The sequence below is a fragment of the Macrobrachium nipponense genome, chromosome 41 (assembly GCF_015104395.2).
Source record: "Macrobrachium nipponense isolate FS-2020 chromosome 41, ASM1510439v2, whole genome shotgun sequence".
Taxonomy (NCBI): Eukaryota; Metazoa; Arthropoda; class Malacostraca; order Decapoda; family Palaemonidae; genus Macrobrachium; species Macrobrachium nipponense.
In genome coordinates this window covers 20864202-20888419 of record NC_061102.1, presented here as the reverse complement: position 1 = coordinate 20888419, position 24218 = coordinate 20864202, and the positions used below count along the sequence as shown (strand labels likewise).

The window sequence follows — 24218 nt, the reverse complement described above, 5'->3', positions numbered from 1 at the left end:
CTTTCCTAAGCTTCATGTTTTTCCCCTTCAGAATTTCTCAAGACATTACTAGTTTCTTATATTAATGGAATGATAGTATTTAAACTACAAGGACTCAAAAACACAAATTCAATATACTTACCTGTTACATATTTTGAACTTATAGTCTTTCCAAACACTGCAACCATACCTTTGGCACGTTAAGGAACTCAGTTGTACAAATAACGTACTTTCACGATGAAATTTTTCACGTGCATATTCCCATAGAAAATACACTAATCATAAGGAATTTACGGAATCAAGGTAAAGAGGGAAACCCAATTTATGATTGTATTTTGTCATACAAAACTCCAGCGGTTATTTTTGAACCAAAACTGCTGCAGGATCTTATTCAGGTACACAAACTTCCACTTAACCAGATCGGAGGAGGACAAATGAGAACCACACTTTTGACTCCAGGTATAATCTGATATCACGTTACATCTTTAACCAAACAAAGCTTTGGAGGACGTAACTAACATTGGTATTTACAAAGCAGATGAAGGCAGAGACGATTGTCAACAAGGCTCTCCCCTAGCATAAACCCTCAGCCAGATTGCCTGGCGATGTGGAAGGAAGAAGCTGGATTCAACCCACCTTCCTTCCTTTTTCTAACGAGAGAATGTCATATGCAGGAACACACGCTCATGAAGAAGTTAGATTAGAGAGAGAGAGAGAGAGAGAGAGAGAGAGAGAGAGAGAGAGAGAGAGAGAGAGAGATTATAAGTGGCTGGCCAACATAAATCCATTCATATTTCTTTCTAAGCAATATCATTAAACACACGATATTACGTAGAAAATTCACTCGGAATACATTTCACGGATAGGAAGAACTCGCTAGTTCAAGTTTACACTTTATACAATGTTTTTCGTGTTCCTAATATACCTGCAACTCCTATCGCTACTACTGCTACTACTACTAATACTACTACATCTGCCACTACTTTTTACGCTAAACTGACTACATTACCAAACTACAGTAGAGGAGGAGCGTCACTGAATCTTGATGAGTGATGAGTGCGGACCCAAGCCATGCAATGTGGCTGAGGGATTTGTACGTTTACGAGTTCACAATCACTCTTCTTCTCCTAAAGTTTTACTGATGACTATAAACAGGGTCCTTAATGCTATGATTGTACGTGGAAACGGGGATAGTACATTTGAACAATGATACGAGAGAATCAGATCCAGAAATATGGCTCTTGGTAACTTCAATCAGTGATAATTACTTTTTTTTTTCAAGAGGTCTGTACAAGGAGGTAACAAGGTACAACGTTGTCCAATGACTTATAATAGCAACTCAGAATGAGGAATGACGCATTATCCTTAAACGAAATTATTTTATAAAATATTTCTTCGAATGAGACGTTTTGAGAAAAGTTTTACTAGAATCTATATCTATCGTGTGAGAGATGACGCAATCCCTCTAGTCGAAGACTACCATGTTCATTGAATGACTGAGTAAATAAATAAATAAATAAATAAATATATATACTAAATTACATAAACTAGAAAAAACACTGATACTTTTCTTGCTTAATTGCAAAGTTGCTGTTTTATAGTTTTAAACCTAACTTGATTAGAAAACAAATTGACAGTTATATGTCTTCTTCAGCTATTCTACTAAATTAATGACAAGAACTAAATGAATTACGGGATATTTCCACCGAACTGCATTTGAAACATGCAAATCGAAATGATAAGTTTTGCTGTTTGTTAAAAAATACAATTTATGACACACATTTCAACGAGATCTTATGATCAATATTTTTAGCCTAATTTGTGACTACAAATTTTCAAAATTAATTTGGGAAAACTTCTCAAAGTCGTTCGGAAACTTTCAAAACTGACAGCGTTAAGATGAAGACCAGCTTCTATCATTTCTTAACAAATTAAGGTAAAGGAGTTAGTGTTGAATCTTCTTAAAATAAATAAATAAATAAATAAATAAATAAATAAATAAATAAATAAATAAATAAATAAATAAATAAATAAATAAATAAATAAATATGAATATGAATAAATTTAAATTTTACTACAGACGTTACGTTGTAGTATTATAAAAACACTGACGGCAAAAAAGTTGAACGAATATGAAATTAGTTTCCTCCAATAGCTTATGAATCAGAAGCTTCATCCAAACACCAGGTAAAACATTTTCTTAGCTATAGCATCAAAATAATGATACACAAGCATATGAGGAGAAACAGATAATTATTATACAATAAGGACGTCATACTTCATGAAGAATAATACCACAGTTTAAGACATTCAGGTAAAAGAACAGCAATGAAGTCGTTTAGAAGTCGTTTGCGCAAAAGTTGACGCATAACATATTCACAGCGGCACGTAGTATTCATTAACACTTGTTACCAAGTAGTACAAAAAATCATGAACACGAACCCTGTCACATATGGACATAAACATCTGTACGTGATCACTTCAGATAATGCAATGGGTGGTACTACGTATGTAAGCAAATGCCAAATGGAAAACTATTCTCATTATGCATGGACCAACTTAGTTCACATAATATGAGTTCCCGTTTTCTTACCAATTCATTAAGTCTGCATATTTTCAATGCAGAACATATTTCACATCAAGTTAACATATTTCAAAGTCCATGGGAAAATGCGACAGTGGCCAACTTGAAAAATGACTAGGTACACGGCCCACATTACAAGTCGCAGTTTCTCGAAGTCATCTCGAAAGTGAACTGACATTCTTAAAGGTCAAGTAACACTGCCTACGTATGGGGCTGAATCATGAAGTTTCTTTTTTTGAGAAACGATTACGCCTTCAGGTCAAGCGCCGCAGTTTTACGCGAGGTCAGGAACCCGGAGCTCCGTTGCATGCCATGGGTGTGGGTTTGACAAGAACTCCAGCTCTCAGGTCAAGTTCGACCGAGTTCGTCTTCGAGGATCGGATCGAGTGAGGTTTCTTCCACGAGGGTATTCAAGCGAAGATCGTGACTGTTGTTGTTGGTGCTGTACGCTCTTATTTCCACGCTGACATTGCTGCAACCGCTGCTGGTATCGCTGCTGCTGCCTCTGCAAGAGGCGAACGAACCATAATTGTCAAGACAAGCCGTTGAAATGAACATCCATACATCACCTAGGTCAGCTTTTATCTACAAGATACTTCTAATGTTATTCTAAATTCTGTGATAAATAATTAACCAAATTTGAAGTATAACTACAATAGAGATCAGGTTGTGAAAAGTAGAAAGTGAAGTCAAGGTACTGAACAAGGTTTTTAAAACAGTGAGGTTGCCGTTAACTATAAAAAACTAAAATTATTACCACACTTATTCTAAAATGTTCATCTTTTTCAAAGAATTCAGAGGCCAGTTAATAAATAATCAAATCAAGTTAATATTCAATAGATAAAAAGGAACTACATGTGAAAACAGACATTCTAATAACTCCTAGGCTTAAAATAAGACTTACATAGGCTACGCACATTAGTCTACTCTGGTGTAAATCTAAAATTTATATCAGATAAGGGGAATCCCAAGGCATCTACTGGGTTTTGCTTATGACCTAGACATGCATGTGCTAAACTACTACCCAAGAGTTCTACAAATTCTGTGAAGTAGTTATTTGACTGAATGTTAAGTTAGTAAAGGTAGATATGCATTTAATATAAAATTGTTTGACACTGAAAGACGCCCAAGTAAAAGACGCCCAAGTAAACTAAGATACGACAAATAATGTACTCGGATTATTTTTGTTTACTAAAATTACACTGGTGCAAATAATTTTTTTTGCCATGTTTAGGAGCCTCAGGTTCGCTGCCATACATACACACAAACACACACTACAAGCCAAGCATCTACAGCATTATGAAAAAAAAACAAAAAAACAACGAACCTGGATGGCTGGTGCTGATCGTATCTGTTGGGAGAAGCCAAATGCATCTGGTTGTCAGCTATAGAGTCGAGTCCCAGAGGTTTACGGGTCAATGATGGCCTCATCCTGTAGGCACAGACAGGATACTGGATTACTGGACGGTGAAGAAGCAAGACCATCGTATGATGTCACATTCTACTCTATACAGTGCAATGTCAACCACTGCTTTTTAAGTAAAGAGGAGTGGAGTGGGCGGTAGGGGGGTGAGGATGAGTATTCAGACAAACCTGTGCAAACCAGGGGAACCTAACGACACCCTGGTGGAGGCCGTGTACGAAAATTTTGACGAAGCCCTGTAAGACATGTTAGCAACATGTCCTTGGTTGCCATGGAGCCTGTGGCACAGGAGAGCCGCATGGTTTGCAGAGCCTTCCGGATATCACGCAGACGGAGGGCGTAAATGAAGGTATCTGTGAAGACCTACCAAATAATGGCGATGTTGGTAAGTATGGAAACAATCATTCTATTACCTACTCCTACTTTTACAATTAAAATAAAGTTGATCTTTTTGCTTATAGAAACGTAAAATCGTTCCCAATTTTGACTTTAGTTAGGATATTCAACAAAAACTTTTGTTTGTTTGAAAGTGACATTGATAAAGCATTATTCATTAAATGAATAACGGAAACAACCTAATGTGAGCTTCTGACTAGTCACCTGACATATTCAAGACGAGCCACCAAAACATTTTGACTACTTTAGCTTTTATTTCTCAATAAGTCGGGATTGGAAAAGGCAAATTATACTGGAAGCAAAACCATTACTTAACTTTCAGAGGATCCTAATTACAACAAAAGAATAAAATGGCCAAAATGCATATGGGAATTATTTGAACCAAAAGTGACTATAAATATCCGAGCTATCGGCCACAAAATAGAAATGGAAGCTATAATTTGAACACACCTTCAGGCAATAGATGATATTGACTGTGGCTCCACTAGCAAGTGCTGTGTAGAAGTCAATCTCGTGAGGTTTTATGGGACACTCGTCACATATCAGCAGGAACTTGACCACTGCTGGACCCCATCCAATGACGAAGGTCCCCACAATCAAAGCTGTCGTTCGAACAGTCTGCACAGGAAGAAAGTTATTTACTGTAGTAGTAGTAGTAGTAGTTAGTAGTAGTAGTAGTAGTAGTAGTAGTAGTAGTATACTTGTTATCCGCTCTCATTTTTATCCTTTAAGCTGTTAAACGATGATATGAAAGCTTCTGTTCTCCTCAGTTTCCTTGATTATTCACCTTTGCAGGAAAGTCGAAAAAATCCTATTCTTGTGATCAATCCACATTTGGCAACCTTGCCCTTTCTCGATCTCTTCACCATACAATCATGCGATAAAAAACAAAACAGAGAGACAGAGAAGGATACAAACTTCACAAAGGATAAAATCTACAACTTTTTAAAATATCCTGTATCCTTATAAGAGTTTCCCAGCCTCTATTCAATTCCCATAGGAGAGATTCTAAACTCAACATCCGTCTTCATGTTAGGTTTTCCAAGTCACTATCTTGTTGCTAAGTAAGAGCCACCAATATTCTACTCTTTCACTTTGTGTCTCATAAACCATATCCCGTTACCACACTGATGTTGTTGTTTGAGATTAAGCTGGTCTTATGCCAGCACGGGCTCTTGCTCATAGAGCAGCCCTTAGGGTTACCACACAAGAACTTCCAACCCGCTACCCCACCACTTCAAGATAGCTTCCAACCCCTTCTGAAACCCTCTCCTGTCTCCATATGAGGGAATGCAAGCTCCTGTATCCATATGAGAACTTCCCAGCCTCTTATTCTGAGTTTTCATGCCCCTACTTTATTTCCATATGAGAAGATACACGCCTATATCTTCCTGTTATACTAACCTGTTGCAGTATGACAACTTTCAAGCCCCTATCACATCTCAAGTGTGAGAGCTTCCAAGTCCTCCATATGACCTTCGGAATAACTGTTCTGTATCCATATGAGAGACCAAACCCTGTTGTCACCATTCCCAGCCAATCTTTGAGGGCCATATCCTGTCTGGAAGTTCCCTTCTCCCTCTCCTTTTAAACGATTATCCCACCGAACCGTGCTTCGGTTCCCTTCTCTTTTATGATAAGAGAAGTCATTCTCAAAAATGATATGCAGTTACTCCCACAAAAAAATTCTGCATCATTCCACTTAAGTATCACAAAGCCGTCCCTGAGAGACGAACCCAATGAATAATTTTCAGATGAAATATGAAAGCTAATGGGAAAAGCGACTCCGCCATTGTGGAAAGCTACGTACATGATTATTCTTTTCTCAACAAGAAAGCAGATCTTTTTCTTCTCATTTTAATCCCTGCTGCAGATGCTCGAAGCGACATCTTTTCATAGGACACTGAGCCAACAGTCACAAAAGACGAAAGGGGAAATATTTCTATATTCATATCATATGAGTAGGGGGAAGCGGGGATACCCGTACTTTTCGTCTTCTGTTTGAAAATCTGCATATGATTTCCTACTCAAGTATCAAGTACGCTAAAATCTAACTCATGACCTTATCAATAAACTCTGTTCACTATTACTTCAAATTATTATGCAGCATGATGTAACAATCATGTGGAACAGTCATATGCAGAAAACAGAATGCTTACATGTGAAAAAAGAAAAAAGTTAGAGATAAAAAAATAGATAAATGACTAGATAATTGAAGGAAAATAATAAAAATATGTGCTTCATAAACACTTATGCATTAGAATCTTAGAATTTCTAATCTTATATATTTACATACATACCTATATACATGAACGCATACACTCACACTCACACACACACACACACACACACACACACACACACACATATATATATATATATATATATATATATATATATATATATTATATATATATATATATATAATATATATATATGGTAAACATATCCCACTAATGATGCTCTCTCTCTCTCTCTCTCTCTCTCTCTCTCTCTCTCTCTCTCTATATATATATATATATATATATATATATATATATATATATATATATATAGTATATATATATATATATATATATATATATATATATATATACACACATATATATATATATCTATCTATATATATATATTATATGATATATATTCAGTGTCAAAGCATAATTTTTCAATGCACAAAAAACACAACCCTGTAAATAACATTGGGAAAATTAAATTTATTACGTATAAATAAATGGGGTTTCCTTCACTAATAATTTTTTGTCCAACACAAGTCCACAGAACTACGACTTGCTATTCTAAGCTGTTTCTATAACATGGATATGAAAGGATTTGTCCCCCTTCTCGTCAGCTAACATCCTCCCACAAAAACAGAGAGAGAGAGAGAGAGAGAGAGAGAGAGAGAGAGAGAGAGAGGTGAGAGAAGAGAGAGAGAGAGAGAGAGAGAGAGAGAGATGCACTATCTCCTTGATCTACTCCAGGCTTATGATGGCAAGACAGGCTACTCGCACATCAAATTTTTGCTTTAGTGACAAAAATCCCTCCACGCCCCACCCCCCAACCCCTGCTGCGTCCTTTCCTCTACCAATAGAAGATTAAGGAACCAGCTTCCAAGGACGGTGGTATTGTAGCTTCCTTCAGCGAAAATCCAATATAAAAAAAAAAAGAAAAAAAAAGTTCACAGCAGGATGTCACAACAGATGAATTGAAATTCTCCTTGGATAAAATCTTCTCTCCTCGTCTCACAGACCTCCGAGAAAGCTCGGGTTCCACTATAGGAAGTCCCTAAAAGCGATGGAAATACCAAAGTCTCAAATTAGCTCGCTTCAGTCACCCGTTTCGTACGCAACAATCCCTCATTAGGTGAAAATGAGAAAGGTCTTTGATGTGGTCGTTTGGTTTCTGACTTTCCTTTCCATATTTATTTTTATTCTGGTCAGGACACTAATTAACCAACTTCGTCTACAAAGGATCTCTCTCCTTTCCGTCGACCGCGCCATTGTGGATCAAGCATTTCTGAATTTTGCCAAGGGAGATTCGATTCATTTCTACAGGAGATATTCGATTCATTTTTACAATCTTAACTCACCCTAGTTACTGTTGATTCCATTCAGAACATTTTAAATGTCAGCCATCATGTCAGTATCAAGAGACTCAGGTGAAATTACTTTTAGCAATACATTTCGTCACCAAATTTACATTCATAGTGGTGGAAGTCTTTTCAGTACTACCCATACAGTAATTAAATTCAAATTTCAGTGCAGCAAGTATATTAAAATATGTTCACTCTATCAGCTTTTATACATTTTCACTGGTTAGATGGTTTTTGGTGTTATTGTTTATCGCTATCATTCTCCTTTCAGCTCTATTCATGTACTCAATTAGTTCAATAGCAGAGGGTGGAAACTTTTCTGGTCAGTCATATTAACTCTCGTTTACTTTAAACTGATGAGGCATTTCTCATGCAACCAATTTCCGCAGTAGAAGTAATGTCAATATTTGTGTGGTCACCCCATGGGTCCTTATTAGGGTACGGAACATATTAATACCTTTTATATTCAACACAAACTCATTTCCAGTTGTCAGAGTGTCTTAAATAAAACGAATTTTGTCACCATCAGCTCAATGCAGTGAGTTCTCTTCTTCAAATGAAAATTGTGGTTTTCAATAATATTGTACAATCAAAGATTACGAAAGAAGACGGCTGCTAAGAGGGAAAGGGTTATTAGACCTTGTATTATTAATTAAAATATTTTTCCACCAATAAGCCGTTTCCCTTGACAGGGGCTGGCTCCTTTAAAAGACCATACAACAGTCACTGACAATTTTATGCTTTAATTGGTGAATTCAAAATAAACACATTGTGCAGAAACCTCTCAACATCCGTTGTTCAGATGCCTTAAGGATGTCTCACCAACAGCTGGCCGACTCCCTGAAATTTTTGCTCTACTTACTTTCTCTAATTGTGTACCGTCTTTCCCACCCTTATGCTCTTAATTCTCTCTTCGTGACCTAACCAGCTTAATCAACACTGACCTGTCCTCTTACTGACCAAGTTGAAGTTTTTACCAGTTCTACAGTTCCTCACTGGACGAGTGGGTTCCGTACTCGATTATTAATCTGGCAGCCTGAGGTCGCTTCCCGGGGCCGCCAATAAGGAATAAGAGGAGTTTATTTCTGGTGATTAGAAATTCATTTATAGATATAATGTGGTTTGGATCCCACAATAAGCTTTAGGTCCCGTTGCTTAGAAACCAATTGGTTCCTAGCCACGTAAAAAAATCTAATCCTCCGGGCCAGTCCTATGAGAGCTGTTAATCCGATCAGTGGTCTGGTAAAGCTAAGATACACTTTTTACCAGTTCTACGTAGCATCACATGTTCCACCATTCAAATTTTTCTTGCAGCCCCATCCAACTGTAAGAGCTCTGTACATTGTCTGGAAGCAAACATAGACATTACCAAGGAATTAATAACATTAGTTAGAAAAAAAAGGAGGCGGGACAAGGTGCAATTCTCCATTTCTTCCTCACAATCCCAAGCATTCTAAACTCGTAACCACACCTGCCATATCGGTTCTGTTCCAACTCAGATGATCTGAGATTGAAGAGACTAATCAACGGAACCTAAATTAACGCTGCCATTGCCCTAAGGACCGCAGTCAAAATCCGAATTGGAACTTCACTGCCACACGAATTGAACGACCTGGCAACAGACAAGAAACCCTTCCAGGGGGTATTTATTTGAGCGGAAATATGAAATAATCATTTTTTTATGAAACTATTGCAAATGTCATACCACTAAATTTGATAGCGACCGCAAACATATTAAAAATACGTTACATATCTTGCGAATAGTATTATGAAAGTGCTACAACAATTTTTGTAAATGTTACCACTGTAAATTTTATATCTATGTTATAATGACAAATGATGAAATGGCCACATAAGGCAACATCCACAGGGCATCACAGAAGACCAATCTTCATCAACGAATACTATATACAATAATAATGCAATGACTGGTAATATCCAAGTATTTATTATAATGTCAGTGACAAGACTTTCACATCATCATATTGCGATAGAGCAATAAAGTTAGCACTTAGTTTTTATTTCCTTTTTAAGCAAACAGATTTTTTCCTTTTTTTCTTAAAGCTTACTTACTAAAACTGACGACCGTTTTTATCTGCTCCACATAAGTAAGGGAATAATATGGATAAAAAAAATAATAATGATAATAAAAATGTAATTAAAGTGCACTCTCGCTCTGATGGCTCGAAGTATCTGTTTTATCCACATTGGGTGAAATGGGATACTTTGGGTTTTCAATCGTGGAAATAAACGAAAATAACGGCCATGTTCTGCATTTTGTCTGCAAGAATCTGTTAAGAACTGTCTGAAAAGGTTCATAGCCATTCTTTGACTAAATATGCCAGAATGCTTTCATTTAATTTTTCTATTCTTCTGTTATTATCCCTTTCAAAAACTTTAATGCCAGAATGCTTTCATAAAATTTTTCATTCTTCTGTTATTTTCCCCTTCAAAAACTTTACACTAAAATAATAAAATAATTTAATTTCCAAATATGTTAATCTCCTTTGTCAATAACCTTGCTCAGACCTTGCGCTTTGTCAAGAATTCGAAACAATAAAGTTGCCATCAATCTCATGGTAAACCTCTGTCAGGGTAGTTTCCATTAAGTGTACTGATTTCTACACTAACACATCTCTGTCTAATCTGATATTTATCTCTTTCTCGCCAACCTGCCTTCCAGAGTAAAGATTCCTACTCCCGTCAATCCGTAACGAGAAGCAATTTCCATATTGACTAACAGCGTAATCTTACGGAGTCCTCTGACACTAATATATTCATAACTTGAGAGCTTTTGGAGCGTCTTCTCGAACGGGCCCGAAAAGGGAGGGATATGAGCAAATTTACATCCTCGAAGTGACAACTAATCACAACGGGATGGAAGGAACACGACAAACATTCAGCCGAGGGTGGAAAAAGAAACTGTTTACACAGAGCCTCGGAAATACTGTCGTCGTATGTAGTTGCCGCAAGAATATCAATATGCCTGTTATGACATTCCATGTTTAAACTATTTTGGACCCCGTAGGTAGGTAGTTCCGTCAGTGGACCTCTTGTGCACTACGCATTACTTAAGGTTCTTTGCAGCGTGCCTTAGCCCTTAGCTGCACCCACTTTCGTTCCTTTTACTGTACCTCTTTTCTTATTCTCTTTCTTCATCTTACTTCCCACCTCCTCCTAACACTTGATTCATAGAGCAACTGCGAGGTTTTTTTCCTGTTACACCTTTCAAACCTTTTACTGTCAATTTCCATTTCAGCGCTGAATGACATCACAGGTCCCAGTGCTTGGCCTTTGGCCTTAATTTTATATTCAACTCAATTCAAACATTCGTTGCTGCACCGAAGAATATTATTGATGTGCAGCGAAATCAGCTCAGGAATTCTTTCTACTCATGATCGTCTCCAGTTGATGAAAAGCCCACTCATATTCCCAGTAAATGTACTAGACATCTTAAAAGGTTCTAACACATGTTGCAAATAGATTTGAGGGCAACATTGGTGAATTCATTGGTACCCCTGACCACTGTGCCTTAGCTTCGGCCATTTCGATAAAAAAAAAAAATCCGTAGCACAACTTTCACGAAAACAACTGAATAAAGACCTTACTTAAAGTCGAATTGGAGGATTGTGATAGACCAAAAAAAGTAAAAAATAAAAAATAGATATTAATAGAAAATATTAGCAACCGATGACTTTTAGCAAATCTACTACAGTTCAAAATCCAATAAATAGCTTCCAAAACCAGTAACAACAACAACAATACTACTACTACTACTACTACTACTACTACTACTACGTACTACTACTACTACTAATAATAATAATTATAATAAAAGTTAAAAAGTTTTCACAGCCAAATATTAAATAAAATAAAATCCTAGCTAGCGAACTACCGTGGAGAACGAGTCACTGACTCACCTTGATGTTTCGTCTCAGCTGGTTCCTCTGTTCGGCGCTCACGAGATAAAGGCCTCTGTTGTTGAGCAAATGGAAGATGTGGCAGTAGGCCAGGATGATAAGCAACGTGGGGCCGAAGAACAAGGCACTCCATACAATGCGGAACTGCAAAACAAAAGTACAATGAATTTATATTGTTTTAAAAGATCCACAATAATAATACAAAAAGAAAAAAGTTGCGAGATCGCGTATAATTTAAAAACCCTTTACAAAGATTTCGAACCCTTCCCTGGGTTTTTAAATTATATACGAACTCGCAACATTTTTTTTATGATTGTGGACCTCTTAGAACATTATATATACTCTCGCGATAGCGAGTTTTTCCCAACCAATGAATTTATAATTACAATAATTTATATTTTCAATGAATTTATAATTACAATGAATTTATATTTACAATGAATTTATAATTACAATGAATTTATAATTAGAATGAATTTATAATTACAATGAATATGTCTACAATGAACTTATATTTACAATGAGATTAGAATTACAATGCATTTATATTAGAATGAATTTATAATTACAATGAATTTATATTTACAACGACTGCTGTGTAGAAATATGACAAAGTGACTGAGAATAAATGAAAAGGGTGATTTGACAATTGCAATTTATTACATATATAATGGAATGGAATATAAAATTACGCCAAATGCTGAAAAGGAAATGAAGTGTAAAAGGGATTGAAAGGTGTGACAGGAGGAAAACCTAACAGTTGTACTATCAAACAATTATTAGAAAGTAAGATGGAAGAAACAGATTGTAAACGGAGGTACAGTAAAAGGAATAAAAGGGGTTGCAGATAGATGCCGAAGGGACGCTGCAAAGAACCGTAAATAATGTCTACAGTACACCGCGTGAGGTGCACTGCCGGCACTAGCTCCCTACACGGGCAATTTCTTATACATCACTTGATAAAAAAAACAAAAAAACTTACCACTGGATCACCTCTTTTGTCATAAAAATCTTTATATCAATGCTGTGAGACTATCATGATTTATGAGTAAGACCTATATCTGCCTCTTGTTGCTAACTCATTAACATAACCCTTAAATGTAGATCAATTCTTCGAAACTATCCACAGGGCAAAACTAGAAAATGTCCAAAAAGCGTCATCCAAATATGTCAACAGCTCGTTAATTTCATAATTAGATCAAATCACACTTTTCGCAATACCCGCAAATTTTCTGCTTCGAAAATGATGCATTTGGTGATGATGAAAAGTTTCGTTTCCGTCTGCAAAAAAATATATAATAAAATAAACAAATAAAATCAAAAGTTTCGTTAAATGGATCTCTACCCTGCTGGCAATCGGTAAAATTTCAAATCGATCTGACTTTCCCGTCAGTACCGTGATACTTTCTCATATCACCCTAATCGTCAATTTAATATTTACTGCTGCTCTCATTTTAAAAGTTGAGGACTGCAAAGCTGCATGGGTAGACGACGAAGTTATTGGATAAGGCTTTTTACGAAAGGGGCGTTTGTAAATCTTTGATGTCAATAACACGGTTCATTCACTAGAAACTGTTATTTGAATAATTAATCGATAAATCTGACAACGGGGAGGGGATGCATAGTAACGTTTTCGTAAAAAAAAAAATAATAATAAAATATTCACCCCAAAACCACTGGTATAAAATAAATATTAATTTTTCTTCAAACACTTATTTGACTTCTGCTGACTCGCACACGCCTAATATTTTCGTGCCGAAGCACCTCAGAAATCCATGGAGACTAAAAAAAAGAATAATAAAATAAAATAAGAAAAAATTCGAGTAGCCTCGCGAATGACTGAATTTGAATATTAAGTCGATAAGTTTTACAAACCAACGACACAAAAGGAGTTGAACTCAAGCGATTTCTGAGAGAGAGAGAGAGAGAGAGAGAGAGAGAGAGAGAGAGAGAGAGTTCCTGATGCAAAATAGCACGTAAGATATTTCTCGACTGGAAATTCCCAAACCTCGTGATATGAGCATTACCGAGAGAGAGAGAGAGAGAGAGAGAGAGAGAGAGAGAGAGAGAGAGAAGAAAGCGCTCCGGACGCAAAACAGAAAGTGTATACTATTTCTCAACTTGAAATTCCCAAACCTAGTGATATGGGCATTACAGGTAAGCTATTAATTCCACGCAGAAAACTGGGATTATGGAGTATTTACTCCGATGAAAGCATTAAATTCCTTACTTAAGAGAACAGGGCAAAAAGAGCATTTTCAAAAGTTTCTTTCTCCGCCACTGTCTTCCTTTGTTAGTGAATTAATGAAGCTTATCCTTGGCTTGGCAAGAATCCACTTATTTGTACAGAGAGAGAGAGAGAGAGAGAAGAGAGAGAGAGAGAGAGAGAGAGAGAGAGAGATAAAACGGTTGCTCTGCTGCCTCTGTGGTAAAATAAGACAAAAGTAAGTTAATCTAAAAACTCGAGTTTGGAAAATGTTAGTTGTATAAAGGGAATTACCGTTCCATTTACTTACAGTAATGCCGTTGACATAGAAGTAGTTTTGGGAACACTTTGGGGACTGAAATCCCTGGCCTGGAATGCTGGAAAAAGCGATGAACATCCCAGCCACTGGAAAGGAAAGATTATTTTTTCATTAGCTGAATGAAACGAACCTTCCAGACTAGCCCATCCCATTTTATAAGCAAATATTCCTCCGTGCTGTATTATAGATGGATTTCTAATTTACTTATATGTATTCTAATGATTAATATAAATCTATATAAAGTCCCAATTTATTCTTCGTTACGGAACTCAGGAACACCGTCGTTTCTGTAGGACACGTTTCGAATACCATACGGATATCACCGAAAACTAATTGATACATTAGCAACATTGCTGTTGCTTCATGTAATTTTTAACTAGTTCACTAAGATGCACAATGGACGTGAATGAAAACTGCAGACTATGTCAGCTACTGAGTTTGTCTTGAAACATTATCTTCATTCATGAAGAATTATTACATAGAAAAAAAAAACAACAACAGGAAACACTATTCGTCTGAGTGCATACATACTTGAAGAAATCTCCAAGAGAATTAAATTTTGGTGGATATTCAAAGGAAAAAGGTTCGTTGAAATATATGTACCAAAAAGGGATTTTCTAGTTCGTTTAAGGATATCCAAAAATGGACAGCATATCTGCTGTTATGACACACGTACACTCTCTCACAACTACGAGTACTTTCTCTCTCTCTCTCTCTCTCTCTCTCTCTCTCTCTCTCTCTCGCTTTAGAGATCTTCGCGTCTCACTCGCAACGTGTCCATTGCGAACAAGTAATATCAACTTCAGATCCAGCACAGACAGTATGAGGATACACAATCACCTGCCAGGTATATATGCCTGTTGCACTCCTACAGTTACCCTCTTGATGTGATAATATCTTAATCGCTTGGGATCCGGCAATCTACTGTGAAGGGGTGATGGACAGCTGAATGCATCTATACAAACTTCAAGGATTTCCATAACTCCGAAAGGCACGGCATAGGTGGCTCTCTCTCTCTCTCTCTCTCTCTCTCTCTCTCTCTCTCTCTCTCTCTCTTTTGGTGATATGGTGTCCAACGTCATTAATGCCTCAGATACAGTATAGCATTGATTTTTCTTTTAAATTTCTTCATTATTTTCTTTCCTCCAATGAGATTCCAGTATTCACTCGGAAGATATATACACATTCTTTGTGGCATTTCACTTTTTTTGAATGCTTTGTTTATCACTCAATATAGTCATCTTCTGCTGGAAAATGACACAACAAAGGGTTTTTGTTGCATAACGGAAACGAAAAAGTACTTCGGGGGGATATGACAAAGTGAGAGGTACTTTCTGATTCATTTACCGCTTGAAGAAGAAGAAGAAAAGCAGGGGAGACAGACACACATTTGAATGTAGCTCAGGCAACAATTAAACAATTAAAGTCCACAATTGCATGTTTGCAATACACCATCTTTGATTTGAGCATCAAAGATAATACAGCTGGGAAAGGGGGTGGGGGGGGGGGGGAAGGGGGGGGGGGGGGGGGGGGAACGCTTTCGAGATGGGAGCTAACCCTGATCTCGAAGCCTGTTAACAGTAGTCATTTTTAATTCATAATAATTCAGACATTTGTATTATATCATAAAAGCACTTTGAAGTAAATCAAAGTATTTCATTTTTCCTTAGAGCATTCCTAATAACTTCTCAGCATTCCTGCATTTTATAATTAAAGTCTTATGTCTTTATATTCTTTTGGGCCCGACAAAGGACCATCCGATAATAAAGAGCATAAAAAATGGGAACGATATAGAACACACATAGAATACATGTAATATTAATATCAAATATTTAGATAAATTAATAATGTCTAGAAAAAAAGATAATGTATATAATCTAAGAAAAAAGTCTGGCGCTTTATGGTGACGCTGCAGTTTCTCTTTTAACACGATCGAAGATATAACGAATTTTTAACACTTCATTTTTTTGCTATTTAATCTGCTTATCTTCTCCAGAACGTCGGCAGACGAAAGCCAACTGCGCAGTAAATCTCTCGCGCAACTTTTGTTTTCTCCGAGTAGCATCCCCATGATCTCCATCCAAATCGCAGCGCCGTTATTTGTTCAGGAACTTCGTAACTCAAGCCCATTACTGCTACTCCACTGAACCTGTCTTTTTCTCCATCTATAAATTCGTTTACATCTCCAGCGGCGGATACTATTATGGTGGAGCTTAGCCTTCTAGTTTCGGATCCTTTCGTCGCTTCCCGAGTACGTTTTGTCGACTCAGCAATCTCTCTCTCTCTCTCTCTCTCTCTCTCTCTCTCTCTCTCTCTCTCTCTCTTTCATGTCCTTGTATACAAAAACAACAGCAGATCTGGAGTCCTTGGACATTTAGTAGGTAATTTTATTTTTATTTTTATTATATATATTTTTTTTTTGGTGGCTTGAGATGCATTGGAATAAGTCAGCCTGAGTTTCTTCACCGAATTATTCTCTCATTAGAGCTATATTGTGCTAAATGTCTATGTATGAATTCAACCCTTACGTAACTGGATGAAAATCCTACCCCAAAATTATGATAATTAATTAGAACCATTAATGCAAAGTGCCCTTTTCATTCTTCGTTCTTTTTAGGGGTCAAGGAGAGCGAATGGAAAGATTAATTATACTTCTATAGTAAAGGGATGAAAGATTTATTATACTTCAACAGAAGCGTAAGACACGAAAGACTTGAATGGAAAATGTAATACTGAAAAATATTTAACTGCTTCTCTAGGGTATAATAATATCGCCTTTCTACATTTCCATCACAACAACAATTTTCCATAGTGCCAGAGAAAATAAAATGGTAGGTATACCACATACTATCTGTGTTTTTCGTTAATCAGATGTCATTATAAGGTAGCTTCGAAATTTGTTTTTTCGATATCATAACACTGGTGTGATGGCCTTTAATTCAGAACAGGTGGATAAAGAGCGCTTTTTTATAGCAAGTATTACACGTACGATACACATCACTTTTTATGCATGTATATAAATGTATGTCTGTATGTATGAATGTGCATACAAATATTTGCAAATATATACATATACATTCATTTATATACACGCATATAGAGTGATGTGAATCGTGCGTGTAACTCTTGCTATTAAAAAAAAGCGCTTTTTATCCACCTGTTCTGAATTAAATGCCATCACACCATTGTTATGATTTCGAGAAAACAAATTCCGCAGCTGTTTAATAATGACATTTGAGTAATGAAAAACACAGATGATATGTGGCATGTCCTATCATTTCATTTTCTCTGGCACTATGAAAAATGATTGTCTGGATGGGAACAGGGCGTTTTCGAAGCTTAACATTTTTCCGTAGTTGCTGGTACGGCACCAGACAATTAAGGCTTCCCTTTGTAAATTGTGAAATAGTATTGGGATAGAAATGTAGGAAAGGCTATATTATTATTATTACTAGCAAACATATGTAAAACAGAAATTATGTATGAAAATTCGTAAAGTAACTAAGTCTACGGGCGTAACCAGCCTCGTTTCACGGACAGAACCAGCTCCTATTCAGGGAATCCCTTCTCACCCCCACCCCCTTCGGGAGGGGGGCCGGGGATGTAGGATGAAACCCCATCATAAACCATCTTAGGGGTCCCCACTATATCCCTGCAAAGGTTCATGCCCATCAGACCAGCCGTTTTGGCCGTGATTGAATGACACGGACGGACAGACATTACGCCTATTCTAGTAAGATTATTATTAGTTTAATCAGACCTCTCTGCCTTATAATAAATGCTCTTCTCGGGCTGGTTGGCGATATTATTGCACCCTATAGATATTGTAAACATACATTCTAATATCACATTTTCGTTTTTAGTCTTTTATGTGTTACGTTTCTATAGAAGTATAATAAATCTTGCTCCTCCCTTTCCCATAGAAGTATAATTAATTAATCTTTTCATTTTCTTTCCTTAACCCTGAAAGGAGCGAAGAATGGAAGGGGTACTTTGCATTGTCGATCTAATTAATGATCGTAATTTTGGGTAGAATTCAGTATAAAAAGAATATAATATATATATATATATATATATATATATATATATAGTATATATATATATATATATATATATATAAAAATATAAAATCGTATTCTAACGACCTTCATCTCAGCGCTACAATTGGCTTGATTCTTTCTACGACAGATTCAAGTAATTCTCCTCTTTTACTTAGTCGACGGATGTACAAATTCAATCATTTTAGAAAGAAGAATTATCAACAGAGAACCGAAAGCCACATTAGAAATAATTTTTTTTATTTTTTTGTATGATTATTATACTGATGTCATACGGATCAATGTAATTATAAATAAATAGCGAAACTGTTCATGAGTTGAGTAGAAAAAATACTGTTTAGCATGTAAAGTAATTCTAGGATTGATATTCTCTCTCTCTCTCTCTCTCTCTCTCTCTCTCTCTCTCTCTCTCTCTCTCTCTCCTCGCGGGATCATCTTAGATTAGTATTAGCAATAACGCCTCTCAACTGGAGAGCAGAAATGACCTTGACAGGTTTCCTTTAATCCATACAGTCTGTTGACCTCGCCCATTAATATACCTTGTTGTCAGTTTAATGTTATGGGTTGCCACTTGATTGTGTGTGTGTGTGTGTGTGTGAGAGTGTGAGAGAGAGAGAGAGAGAGAGAGAGAGAGAAAAATAAAAACGCTCTGTCAAATTACTTTTACATCATAATTAAAATCTTCAGTGTTAACAGAGCAGAAGCAGTCATTAAATTCTCTCTCTCTCTCTCTCTCTCTCTCTCTCTCTCTCTCTCTCTCTCTCTCTCTCTCTCTCTCTCTCGCAAGCTATATAATGTATATATACACGGTATTGTACACATACATACATACATCCATACAAACCTAATATTTTGTTTCGTATCGGAAGGGTAGGATCTTTAAGAACAATTTTTTTGTTAAAATAATAAAGTGCATTAAAATAAAAATAAAAATTTCTGTCCGTTCCATGTATCATCGTACGTTGATTCTCTACCGTTGTAGAGGTCTGGTTAAACTAATAATAATAATGATAATAATAATAATAATAATAATAATAATAATAATAATAATAATAATAATAATAATAATATTATATAATTATTATTATAATAATAATAATAATAATAATAATAATAATAATAATAATAATAATAATAATAATAATAATAATATTATCATAATAATAATATCGCCTTTCCTACATTTCCATCAAGATACTATTTTACAATTATGGCTCACAATCTTCGGTGCTCTCATACAACCTTGCATCAAATTTTCGAATTTTAGACTCAGAATTTTAAAGTCTCAAAGGTAAGCCATTCCTCACTCTTTAGACGTCACTTCGAGCATGAATGAAATATGTGAAGGCGTTGTATTCCTGCCGATGCCAGGATCGCATGTCAATGGTCCAGAGGAATGTATTTTGTATTTCAATGTACCAAATTGAAATGTATTGTATAGCTTTCTCTCTCTCTCTCTCTCTCTCTCTCTTCTCTCTCTCCGCTCCGCGGGACTAGAGAGGGACCCGATATCGATTGCAGTCTCTGCAATGGGTTGCAGGGAATGCTGACTGGAGGTCAGGTTGTATTGTTCACCTTTGACGGGTCCCTGTGTGTGCTGGTTTCCGATAAGAGGGGCGCTTATTATCTTCCCTCCTGTTTGTGTCGACAGCTGAGACATTCGAAACTTGTCGAACTGCCTCTCTTTCGTCGGATACTATGTTTGGTTTACGAGTACACACACACACACACACCTACTATATATATATATATATATATATATATATATATATATATATATATATATATATATATATACTTATACTCTTACCTCGAAATAACCCCCTGTTCCAAACCCTTCAAAGGTGTTAGCACTATACCCCTGTTTCTTTTTTCTCCTCAGGGAAAGTTCTGCGTTGGACGAGTGGATTTCGCGCTCGGCTACCAATCCGAAGTTTGATTCTCGGCTCAGCCAACGCGGAACCAGAGGAATTTATTTCTAGTGTTAGAAATTCCTTTCTCGATATAATGTGGTTCGGATCCCACAATAAGCTGTAGGTCCCGTTGCTAGGTAACCAAATGGTTCCTAGTCAGGTAAAAATATCTAATCATTCGGGCCAGCCCTAGGAGAGCTGTTAACCAGCTCAGTGGTCTGGTAAAACTAAGATATACTTCTTTTTTCCACAGGGAAACGAGAAAATTTAAATCCAGTTTTATTCGTGTAATGGGCTTTGCTATTCAGAATCCAGCTTCCCCTTCTCATTAAGCAGGTAAATGCCTTTATCAAGTCGCATTCGTAGAGGAAAGAGTAGGTAATAATATGAACTACTTTCCTGATCAAAACACACTACGTTCAACATCCCATTCAAAGTCACTCACATCCATCTATAGCGAGAGAAAACTTCAAAAGGAACACAGTTCGCAGACTTTAACTTGGAAGCGAAAGGTTTAGACAGCAGATGCAATCTCGAAATTATGGAGAGTTCTTCAGACTTCTAAGTAGAGCAATAACACTTAAGAAATGAATCGGAAAAAAAATGCTAACTCATGTGCACTCTGAAACTTCACCTACAGAGCCAAGAGCCCCAGGAGACGAGGAGATAACAATCACATGAATCAAAAACGATGAGAGAAGTTTCCAAACGTTCATAGAGCCTCTGCATTAAATGAAGCTGACGCCCTCTGGAACGGGTCCTTTCTCCATCCTTCAATCCTTAAGTCCTGTCCTGAATCGCCGTGGTTTCCCTTCTAACTAAATGATCAGACTCCCAGGAGCCTCGGATAAGTGGAGATCGATGTAGAAGGGAAGAATGTACGATCCAGTTACGTGGTCCTTCGTAAAATATCCAAAACGGAATTTTCCAATTTTTTTTTTTAAAGATGACTAAACTATCTGGGTACCTCCAGGTATTCGCCAGCCTATACATCAAACTTTATGATGGGTTAAATTGAGTATATCTTAGTTTAACAAGACCACTGAGCTGATTAACAGCTCTCCTAGGGCTGGCCCGAAGGATGAGATATTTTTACGTGGCTAGGAACCAGTTGGTTACCTAGAAATGGGACCTACAGCTTATTGTGGGCTCCGAACCACAGTATATGGAGAAATGAATTTCTAATCACCAGAAACAAATTTCTCTGACTCCACGTTGGCAGAGAGGGGAATCGAACTCGGGACTACCGAACCGGTAGGCGAGCGCGTAAACCACTCGTCCAACGAGGAACAGCGTTACGATGGGACTTAATCTAATGTGGAAATATATAACGAAGGAAACAACGCACCACTTCAACTCATTTCAGGGACCTCGTACTTTGGAAGGTAATGAAAATCCGCTTCAAATAAAAGATACTCCAGTAAGATTCACGAATTTAAAGAAGAAAAAACAAAAGCTACTTAACGTTACCTAGGGACAACATTAATTGGCAAACACACCTCTACATGCACTTTAGAAAGTACGGGTTCTCGACAAGACGTGATTTACTTAAAAAAAAAATAATGAAAATGAGAAGTTTTTCATGACTAAACAGTAGCCATTATACCCTGATTGATAGTTGCTTGGTCACTGTTTGCGGATTAGTAGACTACCTCACAATTATAGCTGCAGCTACGTGACATATTACATGTCATGCTTACAAATATCGTTTAAAAACTGACACAAGCAAAATATCTACACTCTCTCGTTCTCTCAGTTCCTCGTTGGACGAGTCGGTTACAGGCTCGAACTACTGATCTCAGGATTCGAGTTCGATTCCCCGCTCTGCCAACGAGAAATCAGAGGAATTTACCTCTGGTGATAGAAATTCATTTCTCGATGTGGTTCGGATCCCACAATAAACTGTAGGTCCCGTTGCTAAGTAACCAGTTGGTTCCTAGCTACGTAAAAATATCTAATCCTTCAGGCAGCCCTAGGAGAGCTGTTAATCAGCTCAGTGGTCTGATATAACTATGGTATACTTACCACTCTCTCTCTCTCTCTCTCTCTCTCTCTCTCTCTCTCTCTCTTCATTTTCATTTGAAACAAGTTATATAAGCATCAACTACATATTCACGGACAAAACACCAATAAAATCTACTGTCATCAGAAATAGCAAATATGAATAAATAAACAAGTAAATAAACAAATAATTACAAATTTGTGAAAAAATTCTTGTGACCCTTTCTCGAACACTTATTTTTTCTTTCAACTTAAATTACATTCCTCCGTTTCACGAGAAGAACTCTCGCCACAGAAACCCAATATTACCTTAACTCAACGCGACTAATTTAAAGCAGTCGTATCTAATCACCTCCAGAAAATTCGGAAAGAATAAAAAAAAAAATACTTACTCTATTTGGGGAATACCTGGACGGTAAAAACTGATTTCTGCTAAAACTTTTAAAGACGAGGGAAGATTTATAGAGACAAAAAAGGGCGTCCATTAAGTGCTTAGCCGCATAATTTGGCGTTATCATTATTGCTGCTCCGCTCAATAAGCCAGGACCTAACAATTCGTTTGTTTGTATGGTGTTTTGTATGGAACCAGTGGTTATTCAGCAACGGGACCAACGGCTTTATACGTGACTTCCTAACCACGTCGAGAGTGAACTTCTATCACATCTCTAACACCTCAATGGAATGCCCGAGAATCGAACTCGCGGCCACCGAGGTGGCGGGTCAAGACCATACTGATCACGCCACAGAGACGATGCAAATGAAGAATCTACGATGGAAAGGCAAAATTATTAACGGTCTATTGACTTCCAGAGATATTTGAGCCAGGTAGAAACTTTTATTCACCTAATAATTCAACAGAAACAACGGGAAACACAGATATAATAGTAAAGAAGAGGGTAATTAACTCTTTGGGAATGAAGATGAATGTTCATACCATAAGATAATTTCTGACAATTCACTTAACTAGTTTTCAGAACGGTATTATGAAAACAGGCAAAAATCAATTACATTTTGTAAGATTTCAGCAATTATAAACGATATATATTACATTATGCAGGCACACACACACACACACATATATATATATATATATATATATATATATATATATATATATATATATATATATATATATATATATATATATATATATATATGTGTGTGTGTGTGTGTGTGTGTGTGTGTGCGAGTGTGTGTTAATGGTTTTTCAACTTCATCAATGTTAAGTAGATCTTTAATTTTGACAGTTATGTAACACAATTAAAAAAAAAAATTAGACAAACTCAGAAATGGAATGGTACTAGAAAAAGGTTCTTCCGAACCCCACAAGATTCTACACAATTACTGTTGGGGAAAGTGTTACGTGAATAAAAGTGATATTTTATGAGCATAGCTGAACAAGACCTGCTATTCCCCGATGTAGATCAGGTCACATGAGAAGCAACAAACCAAGATGAGTGAAAACATAACGGTAAGAAAAAAATTCTTGGCAACTGCACCGAGGCTGAACGAGACCTACACAAACAACACCGTTCTCAGTGAAGCAGATTCGCCGAGCTGGAACTTGTTTCAACAAACACTATAAAAATAAAATACGGGCCGGAAGGAGAACTGCCAAAAAATAAAAGTTGATGGAAGCACCAGTATGGAAGACCAGATGGTGACGTCTATGATATCATAAAGTTGACCATACAGTACCCCATACGGAGTTAGGATCACAGTTTTCTTTACTTCGTCATTTTTTTCTTCCTTCACTTTCAGACAAAAAACAGGACATTAGGATGTCCAAAGGTCATTACACAAATATTCTGTTAATTAAATCGGAAC

At 36.7% G+C, this 24218-nt stretch overlaps 1 protein-coding gene across 1 annotated transcript in view; it reads right to left on the bottom strand.

The window, feature by feature from the left end:
- Positions 1-439: 439 nt before the first annotated feature.
- The window catches only part of LOC135212575 (adenosine receptor A2b-like), a 348426-nt gene continuing 324647 nt past the window's right edge, over positions 440-24218 (bottom strand). The window contains 7 exon segments of the mRNA XM_064246119.1: positions 440-3068; positions 3891-3995; positions 4157-4283; positions 4286-4349; positions 4833-5000; positions 11895-12038; positions 14411-14505. Coding sequence (XP_064102189.1) covers positions 2912-3068; positions 3891-3995; positions 4157-4283; positions 4286-4349; positions 4833-5000; positions 11895-12038; positions 14411-14505 — 860 coding nt within the window. The 3' untranslated portion in view covers positions 440-2911.